Source organism: Leptopilina boulardi, unplaced genomic scaffold (genome assembly GCF_019393585.1).
Source record: "Leptopilina boulardi isolate dan_hultmark-lab unplaced genomic scaffold, ZJU_Lbou_2.1 LbouV2_302, whole genome shotgun sequence".
NCBI lineage: Eukaryota > Metazoa > Arthropoda > Insecta > Hymenoptera > Figitidae > Leptopilina > Leptopilina boulardi.
The window spans coordinates 2676253-2690666 of record NW_026137866.1 but is presented as its reverse complement, the minus strand read 5'-3'; the positions used below and the strand labels follow the sequence as shown (position 1 = coordinate 2690666).

Below are 14414 nucleotides of genomic sequence, written 5' to 3'. Positions count from 1 at the left end.
AAAAAAATAATAAATAATAAATATTAATAAACAATAATAAATAATATTAAAGAAATAATAAATGATACTAAATAATATTCAATAATAATAATAAAAAATTATAAAAAATTATAAATAATAATAAATAATAATAAATATTAATAAATAATACTAAATAGTACTAAATAATACTAAATAGTACTAAATAATAATAAATAATACTAAATAGTACTAAATAATACTAAATAGTACTAAATAGTACTAAATAATAATAAATAATACTAAATAGTACTAAATAATACTAAATAATACTAAATAATACTAAATAATATACTAAATAATACTAAATAATATTAAATAATAATAAACAATAATAAATAATAATAAAATAAGAATAAAAATTAATAGTAATAAATATTGTGTAAGTAAACAAAAAAAAAATGGCAAGTGAATTTTTTTTTTTGGTTTTGAAAATAATAATTAATAAATTTGACTTTTTTTGATATTATTTTTCGAAAAAAAAAAAAAAATTTCTACATTTATGAAAGTAAAATATATTCCCTGTACTAATTTTAACATGGATTATTTTACAATTCACGCTCGGGTCGTTTTAATTAATTCGTATATATGGTACATTTTAAAGCCACATTGTTCTTTCGAGGGTTTCAATTCAAAAGCATGTAAATTGTACGGTTTCGGTCTATATTTTGAGCCACACTTGAGTGCTGTAATTTTGAAAGGGTTCTAATTCCAAACTTATGTTATTAATCAACTACATTTATAGTATTAAAGCATTTAAAAAAAAACAGAAGGAAAAAAAATTCAGTTTTCACTCTTTTTTTAAATATTATATTAAAATTTAAAAAACAATTTTAAAAATCACAAAAAATTGAAATAAATAAAAATAATAAAAATAAATAAATTTTTTATATTTTATAATTCTCTCTAAATCTGAATTAGTAAAAATGTTTACTAATTTGAATTAGTGACTCACTTTTTGCTTCTGAATTAGTAAAATTTTACTAATTATTAGTAACTTTTACTAACAATTAGTAAAATTTTACTAATTCTGAAGCAAAAAGTGAGTCACTAATTCAAATTAGTAAACATTTTTACTAATTCAGATTTAGAGAGTTGATAATTTTTTTCCAATTCTAATAAATATTTATTTTTCCTAAAATTGTTATTAATTTAAATTTTTGAATATAAAATTTTTTTTTTTGGGAGAAATAAAAAAAAATTTTTTTTTTCCAGTCTCAGAATTTGCCCAAGAATTGGGTGGGGCAATGGAATCACATTCAGCTAATGTTCGTCGTCTTGTTGACGATTTTCGAAATCGAGCTGGCGATACAAGAGATTCTAGTGGAATGCGACGAGTTTGGGAAAATTTGTTACGACAAGTTGAAGCCGATGCAACAACACATCTCGATCTTGCTGGACTTTTACAACAACAAATATCGAGACCCACCTCGGAAGCCAGTTTTCATCGAAAAGTTCAATCGAGAAAGGTTCATAATAACAAAAATTTATTATTTATTTATTTAATATTAATTTTATATGTAATAAATAAAATTTTATTTGCAATAAATAAAATTTTTAATTAAAAAAATTTATACGCAACAAAAAAATAATTTATTTGAAGTGAATAAATAATTTTATTTGCAATAAATAAAATTTTTAATTAAAAAATTATTTATTCGCAACAAATAAATATTTATTTGGCGTGAATAAAAATTTTATTTACAATAAATAAAATTTTTAATTAAAAAAAATTTGTTCGCAACAAATAAATATTTATTTATTGCAAATAAATAATTTTATTTGCAATAAATAAAATTTTTAATTAAAAAAATTTATTCGCAACAAATAAATATTTATTTGCCTCTGATATATAATTTCCCTACATTCAAAGAAATATTTTATTTGAACCAAATATAATATATTTGAATTAAGTAAATAAATTGTAAATTTATCTCAGAGCCTATTTATTTGGCGTAAATAAAAAATTTATTTGCCATAAATATATTTATTTGGCTCTAATATAAATTTTTTCTGTCTGTGAATTTAAAAAAAAAAAAATTACAAATTTAATTTTGAAAATAATTTATATGAAAAAAATTTTTTTTTTTTTTTTTTGATGAAAATTCTTTTGCAGATATTTGCACATCGTGAGGCTTACGAGCAGGTAGTGAGCAAGACCGAGGAGAAATTGCAAAGGGCAAGAACAGATTACAAGCGGACTTATGCGGCTTTATTGAATAGTGAGAGTGGAAATGATCAAGAATTGAAGAGAGCCTATCTTGAGGCACACAATGCTTATGTACTTCAATTGAGAGCAACAAATGCAATCACCGAACGCTATCAATATCAATGCCTACCAAGTTTATTGAATGAAATTGCTGAGGTCTATGAGGAATTATGTGGACTTGCATGTAACTGTATTGCCGGTATTTCAGACGCTGCCGGTGAACGTTCATTAGAGCAATCGAAACGTTTTCAAAATGTCACAAAAGAAGCGCGTGCCATTTCATCGCAAAATGATTTACAAGTAAATTTTTGTATTTTATACACTGAGAAAAAAAAATTTATTTCAGTTTCAAAAATTATTTTTATTTTATTAATTATTATCAAATTTTTATTTTTTAAATTGAAATTTAATATAGAATTGCTTTTTATACGAATTTTTACTTAAAAATTTTTAGCTACGGAATTTTTGTCATTCAATCGAATTTTTTTTAATTGACAGAAATTTCAATTCACCGAACTTTAATTTGTCCGAATTTTTATTTGTACGATTTTTTATGTCGTGGAATTTTCATTTGTCCAAATTTTTATTTGTACGAATCTTTAGTCAATAGAATTTTTAAGACGCGGAATTTTAATTTGTCCGAATTTTTATTTGTACCAACTTTTAGTTAATAGAATTTTTAAGACGCGGAATTTTAATTTGCCCAAAACATTAATTTGTTCGAATTTTTATTTGTACGAATTTTTAAGACGCGGAATTTTAATTTGTCCAAATTTTTATTTGTACGAATTTTTAGTTAATAGAATTTTTAAGACGCGGAATTTTAATTTGTATGAATTTTTGAAACGCGGAATTTTTATTTCTACGAATTTTTAAGACGCGGAATTTTAATTTGTCCAAATTTTTATTTGTACGAATTTTTAGTTAATAGAATTTTTAAGACGCGGAATTTTAATTTGTCTGAATTTTTGAAACGCGGAATTTTTATTTCTACGAATTTTTAAGACGCGGAATTTTAATTTGTCCGAATTTTTAATATGCGGAATTTTAATTTGTACGAATTTTTAGGTAATAGAATTTTTAAGACGTAAAATTTCAATTTGTCTGCAATTTTATTTGTACGAATTTTCAAAACGCGGAATTTTCATTTGTCCGAATTTTCAAGACGCGGAAATTTTAAATTGTCTGAATTTTTATTTGTACGAATTTTTAAGACGCGGAATTTTCATTTGTCCAAATTTTTATTTCTACGAATTTTTAGTTAATAGAATTTTTAAGACGCGGAATTTTAATTTGTCTGAATTTTTAAAACGCGGAATTTTTATTTCTACGAATTTTTAAGACGCGTAATTTTAATTTGTCCGAATTTTTATTTGTACGAATTTTTAGTTAAAAGAATTTTTAAGACGCGTGATTTTAATTTTCCCGAATTAAAAATTCGTACAAATTAAAATTCAGCGTATTAAAAATTCGTAGAAATAAAAAAGCGCGAAATAAAAAATCAGATAAATTAAAATTCCGCGTCTTAAAAATTCTATTAACTAAAGATTCGTGCAAATGAAAATTTGGACAAATGAAAATTCCGGGTCCTAATAATTCGTACAAATAAAAATTCGAACAAATTAAAGTTGGGGCAAATTAAAATTCCGCGTATTAAAAATTCGTAGAAATAAAAATCCGCGAAATAAAAATTCAAATAAATTAAAATTCCGCGTCTTAAAAATTCTATTAACTAAAGATTCGTGCAAATGAAAATTTGGACAAATGAAAATTCCGCGTCCTAATAATTCGTACAAATAAAAAATCGAACAAATTAAAGTTGGGGCAAATTAAAATTCCGCGTATTAAAAATTCGGCTAAATTAAAATTCCGCGTCTTAAAATTCGTAGAAATAAAAATTCCACGTTTCAAAAACTCAGACAAATTAAAATTCCGCGTCTTAAAAATTCTATTAACTAAAAATTCGTATAAATAAAAATTTTGACAAATGAAAATTCCGCGTCTTAGAAATTCGTACAAATTAAAATTCCGCGTATTAAAAATTCGGACAAATTAAAAATTTTATTTCTACGAATTTTTAAGACGCGGAATTTTAATTTGTCTGAGTTTTTGAAACGCGGAATTTTTATTCCTTAATTTACCTCTTAAAAATTCTATTACCTAAAAATTCGTACAAATTAAAATTCCGCGTCTTAAAAAATCTATCAATAAAAAATTCAGACAAATGATAATTCCACCACGTTTTAAAAATTCTATTAATTAAAAATTCGTATTAATAAAAATTCGAATAAATTAAAATTCTTTAAATTAAAAAAAAAATTATTGTAAATAATTTTTGCGTAACAAAAAATTTGGTAAAAAAATTAGGTAAAAAATTTTTTTATGTAAAAATTTATAATTAGTTCGATGATATATAAAAGGATTAGCATAATAATATTCTAATTTTGGGAGGGTAAAACTTTTCCCTAATATATGTATGAAAAAATTCTATTAAGGTTTTGGCGCGAAGTTTGTCATCTGCAGCAACTGTACGAAAACCACCACGTCGCCTCTTCGTGTCTCCAGCTCCACCAGATCAGGTGCCAGTTGAGAGGCTAAATCAAGTTCCTACATTACGGGACGAGTTGGTACCAACCGGAACCAGTACCCTACCTTTGATGGATGATTTGCATAGAGAATCTGAAAGTTTGACACAGGAGATTGGACGTCTACAGGATGCCCTTGAGGCACTAACTCGAATGCAACGAAAGTAAGTCTAAACGATTGCGTAGACGAAAATTATTTTAATATTATGCAAATTTATATTTATCACTGCCATTTTTTTTTTTTTTTTTTTTTTTAATTCAAAGATGAAAATTAAATTTGAATTTCTATTTTTAATTAATTAATTGACCACCAATTTAAATTAATTATTAATTAATTTGGATTTAATTTAATTTGATTAATTAAAAATTAATTAATTTAATTGAAACTAGTAGGATAAAAATTTTGTTAAATTTTCTTTTTCGGGAGAGAATAAACTAACAAAATGCAAAAAGAAAATTTAATTGGAACTATTTTAAAGAAATATAAATATCCTACTCGTCATATAAGTTGGAAAAAAAATTATTTCCTCGATTTTTGTAAAATATGAAACGCTTTGTGGGGGATAAAAGAGTCAAGAGGCAATGCCACAGTCACAAAGACTCTTTTATATAATATCAGAGTTTTCTCTCTCCCTCGAGAATTTATATTCACCTACTACAACATATACATGTATATATAAATATTAAATATATATATATATAAGCTTTGACTGAGAAATATACATATTCCCTGGTTCATCATAAATTAATTTATATTTCCATTGAAAAATATTATCCATCTTCTTATATACCATTGAACGTCTAATCTTTTACAATCAAAAATAAAAGATCTCTCTTTCTCTCTATTAAAATATTTTAACATTAAAACTAAAAAAAAGGGAAAAAATTTTTTTATTTTTTTCTTGTATAAAAAAAATTTATTTTCATTAATATTAAATATGAATATATATAAAATAGAATTATTAATTTTTTTTTAAATTAACTAAAACTATTATATATCTATGGGAAAAATTTATTTTTGAAGAAAAATATAATTTCTTTTATAAAACGAATCTTTGATTCAAAGAAAATTTATTCTGTGAATATTTTTCTTTGATCTGTAACGTTTCCTTTGGTCCTGTTATTATATATATAGAGAGAGAAAAAAAAGAGAGAGAGAGAAAGATCTTGTAAGAAATAAATGTACGCAAAATTCAATATCTATATATCGTGAATTTTTTTTTTTTTTCTTATAACTTTCTTTCAATCACTCTGGAATTCCATATCAAAGTCGAAAAAAATTCGATTTACTTTTTTTTGCTTATAGAAGCGTGGAAGGAAACGTTCACACCAAAATTGCTGAGCTTCAGGAAGATATTTCAATGAAACGCTTTGATCTAGGTGTTGCACAACTTCATCTAGCTGCTATACAAGCTCAGGTAAGAATTCTTTTGTTTTTTTTTCTATTTTTTAATTCAAATCGAAAAAATTTGGAAAAATTTTAATTATTTATTTTCAATTCAATATAATTTATTTTAAAATAAATTTTAAATTTTAAATTAAAAAACAAAAAAACCAAAAAATTGTTTACAAAATTAAAATAAAAAAATTCACATATAAAAAAGTGAAATAAAATTTAAAAAAATCAATTATATACAAAAATTTAAAAAAATTAAAATATATAAAAAAAATGAAATAAAATAAAAAAAAATATAAAAAATAAAATAGGAATTTTAATTTGTCCAAATTTTTATTTGTACGAATTTTTAGTTAATAGAATTTTTAAAACGCGGAATTTTAATTTGTCTGAATTTTTGAAACGCGGAATTTTTATTTCTACGAATTTTTAAGACGCGGAATTTTAAATTGCCCCAACTTTAATTTGTTCGAATTTTTATTTGTACAAATATTTAAGACGCGGAATTTTCATTTGTCCAAATTTTTATTTGTACGAATTTTTAATTAATAGAATTTTTAAAACGCGGAATTTTTATTTCTACGAATTTTTAAGACGCGGAATTTTAATTTGTCCGAATTTTTAAGACGTGGAATTTTTATTTGTCCAAATTTTTATTTGTATCAACTTTTAGTTAATAGAATTTTTAAGACGCGGAATTTTAATTTGTCTGAATTTTTGAAACGCGGAATTTTTATTTCTACGAATTTTTAAGACGCGGAATTTTGAATTGCCCCAACTTTAAAAAATTTTAAAAAATTAATTATACATACAAAAATTAAAAAAATTAAAATATATATAAAAAAATGAAATAAAAATAAAAAAATATATAAAAAATAAAATAGTTACAATAAAAAAATGAAATAAAATATAAAAAATTGAAATAGATAAAGTTAAAAAATATAAAAAAATAAATAAACAAAAATTGCAAACATTTAATTTTTTTTTTTTTTTTTTTTTTTGCAAAACTGGTAATTTGCGTAAAAGAAAAGTTTATAAACTCAACTGAAATCTAATGCACAATCAGAAGTGTTCTGGAAATATGTCACGTGATCAGGTGAACTGATGGTGACGATAAATCAAAGTTTCTCCCATGTTTTATATATATATATATACACGTTGTCAGGTTAAACTTTTCCAAGTTGTTTTGAAAGTAAAACTTTTTCTACCTTTCATAAAGTTATCTGAGAAGATATTTTTTCCTCCATTACTTGTGTTCCATTTTGTTACTCATTCTCGTTTTTCTTTACTTGTCTCTAAAACATCAAGAAAGCGGCAAAACGTCAACGTTATTATTTATTTGCAATTTTTCAAAAAAAAGCCCCTCCGAAAAAAAATGGAAGAAAAACTTTTCCAAAGTGTTCAATGCATAAAAATGTCACTTTTTGTTGGGAAATTTGTTTCACATTTTACTTATTAATATTTATTACAATTATATTTATTTATTATAATAATAATAATTAAAAAAAAAATTAAAATATTATTACAAATATTAAAATAATAATAATAATAATAATAAAACATCATTTACCTACTAAATTAAATAATAATAATAATAATTATAATAATTATAATAATAATAATAATAATATTAATAATTATAATAATAGTAATAAGTAAAATTATCATCACACTTATGTAACGTTGAATTTTTTTTTCGTCAACCATTTTTCAATTACGTAAAAGGATTTTTGCATATTTATAAAAGAATGACATTCCAAGGATAAATAATTTATTTTTCTAAAGAAATATTTTTTTCTAGAAGAAACTAAAATTGAAAAAAATTATTCACTTTGACGATTACGACAAAAGAAAATTATTTAAAATTGCTTATATAAACTTTCTGGGAATTTAATATCAAAAATTGTTGATAAAAGAAGTTTTGCAAAAAAGTTTAAGAAATTCTCTCACATTTTCCTTGATGTCACTGCTTGTTTATATCTCCAATTTTTCATATAATTTTTTTTCTCTCTCTCTCTCTCTCCCTTTTTTTTGCTACAAATTGTAATTTATTATTAATTAATTATTAATAATTAATTAATTTTATGTAAAAAAAAAAACAATAATAATCAACAAATTTTTGGGAAATAAAAAAAAGTTTATTCAAGTCAATTTAAAAAAAAGGAGAAAAAAAATTAAACTCACATTTATGGTGAATCCTTCGAAGATAAGATCTGCAAAAAGAAAAAAAATTTTTTTTTTTTAAAATTCATTTTATTTTTTATTTAGTATTTATTTTGTATTTATATTAGGGAAAAAATTAGAATAAACTGACAATAATTTCCAAACAATTAAATTTATATTTTTTTTTGAAGTACAAATGCACTTGACATTTTATTTTATTTTTTTTATATATAAATAAAATTGTCATTTGCGATATTGTACGATAATATTCATGATGAGAATTATTATTTTGATAACATTCTACAGTTGTGTATGAAATACATCAGTCTCCTTCATCTGAACCAACACGTAATGCATTTCAAATATCTCATCCTTTGCCAAACACATGACATATGAAATTTATTTGATTGCTTCGCCACGAAAAAAACACTATTTCATCCCTTTTCGAATACAAATTAAAATGCACTTAAATTTATATGTGTTTAAAAAAATTTTTTTTTGAAATTTATTTTTACAAATAAAAAAATTTTTTTTTTCAAATTTATTTTTAGACAAATAAAAAATTCGCAAATTTATTTTTATACCAATTTTTTTTTTTCAAAACTCAACAAAGTATAAATAATAAAACCTATTTTTGAAATAAAAATAATTAAGTTATGAAATTTTTTAGGGAAAAAAATAATTTTTTTTTCATCCAAAGAGACTAATAAATTTTGATATTATATAAATAATATAGATATTTTAAAGTACTTGAAACTAAATATAATTTAATGGCTCGTATTTAATCTAGCTCTGTGTAACTCACTGTAATTTAACGCTCCAGTGAAATTAGTTCTGATTATTTTGAATTACCTGCCGTTTAGGAAGCAACCCAACAATTTATTCTCATTTAAACTAAAATCATGCTTCAAAATTGCAAATACATTCTAATTATATATTGTTTTGAAATTATTTTCAAAACTAATAAAAGCATTATTAATTCTTATATAAAAACGATTCATCATTTTATAATGAGAATTCAAAATTTCAATGGTCTCTTCATTTTCTGAATTAAAAGGGTTACGATAATAATAACAATAATAATTAAAAATAAATTATTAAATAATTGAATATATTTTAATATTATTATTACTATTATTATTATTATTATTATTATTATTTATTATTTTTTTTAATTTTTATTATTATTATTTATTATTTTTTTAATTTTTATTATTATTATTACTATTATTTTATATAATTTTCATCATCAGAAATAATTGATTGATGCTTGAAAATTTACGTGACAATTTCGTGTTTTTTTCTCAAACAAAAAAGTGTTGAGTGTATAACAAAAAGAGAAACAAACAAAACAAAACAAAAAAAAAAAAAAAAGAAAAGAGAAATAATGTCTACATAGCACAGTTCGAACGATGCTGAAACAATGGCTCGAAAAGCTTTCGGCTTTGCTTCTTATGAGTTGAGCCCGATTAAAATTAGCTCGCAACACTCTCTTTGCCCTCCACCACTAATTTTTATATAAATTCTTTTACATATATATTAAATGAAAAATTTATTTAAAAAAAAAAAAAAAAATTTTTTTGCTGATAAAATTAATTAAATGCCGTTCACAAAAAAAAAATTTCTATAAATATTTTGTTTATTATATAATAATTAAATTTTACAATATTACATTTTATAATTTTACAGTTATAAACAAATAAGTTGAAAAGTTTTAATTAATAAAGTATATCGTCAGTGAAGAGAGTTAGCAAAATGTTCAGCTCCTAATTAGAAAATGCCTTTCGCTGAAATATACATTAATTTTTTTTTTCCAAATTCGAAATATAAATAAGAAAATGATAATTAACTTTTGTCATTGAAAAAACAATAATCATTAAAAAAAAATGCCCGCAATTATTAATATATAGAATAATTAATTTTTTTAATAAATAATAATAATTTAAAAATAATAATAATAAAAAAAATATAATAATAATTATTATTTATTTATTTAAATTAATCATAAAAAAATGACTACTAATGAAAAAAAAAAATTATTAGAAAAAAAGTAAATATTCCTCTTCATAAATAATATTTTCTCGGAAAATAAAACTTAAGTCGTTTCCCAAGAGGAGCGGGGAATTAAAATTTAAATTCCACTTAATCTAAAAAGTTGAGGGAAAGAGAGAGAGTGCTGGTGATTCAATGATATTTTTTTGATTTAAAAGGAAGATTCAAACTGGAGCAAAGGTTGAAATTGCCTTTTTAAATTATTAATAAGGGGATAAATATTTTTTAATAATAATAATAATAAAAAAAATATTCCTTTTTTTAAAAAAAATCAAATACGGCACTGTTACCACACCCTTTTGAATAGTGGCCTGGTTCACGTCGCTCTTGAGTGGATCTCACTCCAAAGTTGAAGAGTCAAGAGAGTGAACCGACACACACGTGAAATACATACTGAATTTAATGCCAAATATACGTTGACACGAATTGTCACATATTTTCTACATTTCTTTTCAATTCTTTTTAACAAATACGTCTCCAAAAGTTACAACCGAAAATGTCAAAATTAACCTCACGGACAAAAAAAAAATGAATTTTTCGTTCTTTTAAAAAATTATATTAAATAAAATAATTTTAATTTAAAATTAAATTTTTTTCAGTTATATTTTTATTTATTAAATTTAAAAAAAATCTTTATCCTCAAAAATGTAAAAACTTTTTTTAATTTTGTTTTTTTAATAATATTAATTAATTTTTATTAATATATAAAAAAACAAACTAACTAATGGATTTCTATATTTTAATTTTGCAACAATTTTTAATTAATAATAAAATTATAATTAAATAAATAAAATAAATAAATAATTTTAATAATAAAAACAGTGAAAATTAAAAATTCGAGAAAGTAATAAAAATAAATGAAAATAGTAAAAATAAAAAAAAATACTAATATATAATTAGAATATATAATATAGTAATAACAGTATTAATAATAAACTACAAAATTACTTTTCCCAAGAAGGATTCGAATAAAAAAAAAAAAAAGAATAATTAATTAATTTTTTTTTCCGACATAAAATATGAATATGAATTGTTGACTAATATGAAAAATAGTGTTGTTTTTTAACTACACAAAAAAAATGACCCGTGGTTTCCGTTATATGATTCACGCACATTGAATAAATAAATAAATATATAGATAGAGGTATAAATTCCTATAAATATTGCTTTCCCTCGACACGCAATTTAGAGAGGGTTGATTTTTTGGTTGCGTTTTATTATTCTCGCCCTCCAAACATACACGTGCCTTTATCACCGCAATATTATTTTGTTTTATTAATTTTTTTTTTCACATTTCAAATGGCAAAATAATTACACAAAAAATTTACACTATCACGTATTTATAAAATCATTTTTCTTTTCAGATTAATTAATTTTTTGACGTTGACATCTTTCTATTTGATCAGTTTTTTATTCCACACATTTTCATATTTAAATATTATTATGATCTATATTTATATTCGAATTATTTTTTTTCTTTTTTTTTCGAAAAAATATTTTTCTATAAAATTCATATGAATAAAATAAAAACAAAATTATAATTTATATAATAATTTTTTCTTAATATATTTTCTTAATATATTTACTTGAACCAAATAAATTTTGGAACCAACGAATTTTATGATCCAACTAATTTTTGGAACCAAATAATTTTTGGTATCAAATAATTTTTAGAACCAACTAATTTTTGGAACCAAACAATTATTGAAATCAAACAATTATTGAAACCAACTAATTTTTGGAACCAACGAATTTTTTAATCCAACTAAATTTTTGAACCAAATAATTATTGAAACCAAATAATTTTCAGAACCAACGAATTTTTTGATCCAACTTATTTTTAGAACCAAACAATTATTGAAACCAAATAATTTTTGGTATCAAGTAATTTTTAGAACCAACTAATTTTTGGAACCAAACAATTATTGAAACCAAATAATTTTGCGGAACCAACTAATTTTTAGAACCAACTAATTTTTGGAACCAACTAATTTTTAGATCCAACTAAATTTTGGAACCAAATAATTATTGAAACCAAATAATTTTCGGAACCAACTAATTTTTGGAACCAAATAATTTTTAGAACCAAACCAAACAATTATTGAAACCACATAATTTTCGGAACCAACTAATTTTTGGAAACAAACAATTATTGAAACCAAATAATTTTGCGAAACCAACTAATTTTTGGAACCAAATAATTTTTTGATCCAACTAATTTTTGGAACCAAACAATTATTGAAACCACATAATTTTCGGAACCAACTAATTTTTGGAAACAAACAATTATTGAAACCAAATAATTTTGCGAAACTAACTAATTTTTGGAACCAAATAATTTTTGAAACTAAATAAACTGTATTTAAACCAATAATTTTTGTATTTGAAACAAATACCATTTAATTGACTCAAATAAAATTTTTTTATATTAAGTAAATATTTATTTGAATCAAATAAATTTTTTTTCCGTATACTTAAATAAAAAAATATATTTTTTTTTTGACTTTTTTAAATATATATTTTTTAAAAATATATTTATATAAATATATTTGTTGAAATTGGATGAAACACAAAGGCCATTTATATATCACATCTTGTACATTGTGAGAATACGATTATTATTATCCCGAGACTCAGAAAGGGAATCTCGTTTCACAATTCCTAGTTCCATCTGCCGGTAAGAGGATCAACCCTTTTCATATAACGACAGGGATAAGGCTGCTTTTCCAACCTCTCATGTCAAAGAGACTCTGTTATCCAATATTGCATAAATTTCGAAATATATTGTAAGAACGCACATATCTCTATGAAACGCTTGAATTAACACTACAATCTCAATTTTCATTTTTTTTTATCTCTCATTTTCTAAAGTCTTGTTTTGTTTCTGTTTTTATATTATTTCTTTTATAGAAAAAAAAAAAAAAATTCAATTCAATATTTTTTCCTCTTTTTTTCAAAAACAAACAGAAAATAGCTAGGATAAAAAATAAACAAAAACAATTCATGAAATTATAAATGAAAGAAAAATAATATTTCATTTTTCTTTAACAATAGTTTTTATATATATATATATTTGATCGATATTATTGATATAGAAAGGGAAAAAAAAAATTTCTTTATAATTGCAAACGAAACTAAAGTTATATAATGGTAAAAAAGACATTTTTTTTTGTTTGCAATTTAAACGCACAAAGGATTCGGAATTTCAGGTTTCAATAAGATTCTTTTACCCCAAAAAAAAAAAATCGGGATTTAAAAATTTTTTTTTTATCGATATTATATTACCTATTTTTTCCTTTGTTATTAAATGAAACGTAATATTTATTAAAAAATTAAGAAAAAAAATTTTTTTTTACAAATAATTTATAAACAATTTATAAAAAAAATTTTTTTTAATAAAAATAAAGAAATAATAATTATTATAAACAAAAAAATAATGTAGAAAATATATTTTTAAAAAAATGTTAAATATGACTAATTTTGATGGTAAATCATTACGTCTGACTAAAATTAATGCTTACTACTTAAGAAGTTTAGAATTCAGTCTGTTCGTCTGACTAAAAAAATATTTTACTACTTATGTTGAGATGATACAAGAATGTGAATAGTCTGACTTAAATTTACTTGTACTACTGATGTGAAGGAAATTACAAGAAAAATGTGTAATTAATTGTCTGACTAAATCAGCCTTTTACTACTGTAGAAATTTACAGTTCAGTCTGACGAAAATTAGCCATTACTACTGAAAAATTGTAGAAAAAAAAACTTTGAACGTTCTTTCTGACTGTAACGATTTTTTAACTAATTTTTGGAACCAACTAATTTTTGGAACCAAATAATAATTGAAACCAACTAATTTTTGTAACCAAACAATTGTTGAAACCAAATAATTTTCGGAACCAACTAATTTTTGGAACCAAATAATTTTTGAAACCAAATAATTTTGCGGAACCAATTAATTTTTGGAACCAAACAATTATTGAAACCAAAT

At 22.0% G+C, this 14414-nt stretch overlaps 1 protein-coding gene across 5 annotated transcripts in view; it reads left to right on the top strand.

Moving 5' to 3' along the window:
• The first annotated feature begins 1232 nt into the window (after positions 1–1232).
• Positions 1233–14414, top strand: part of LOC127282726 (uncharacterized) — a 36830-nt gene continuing 23648 nt past the window's right edge. For all 5 annotated transcript variants that reach the window (XM_051307171.1, XM_051307169.1, XM_051307170.1 and 2 more), the window contains exons 1-4: positions 1233–1487; positions 2135–2527; positions 4723–4976; positions 6119–6230. In XM_051307171.1, the coding sequence (XP_051163128.1) occupies positions 1266–1487; positions 2135–2527; positions 4723–4976; positions 6119–6230 (981 nt within the window). In that variant the 5' untranslated portion in view covers positions 1233–1265. The remainder of the gene's footprint in view (positions 1488–2134; positions 2528–4722; positions 4977–6118; positions 6231–14414) is intronic.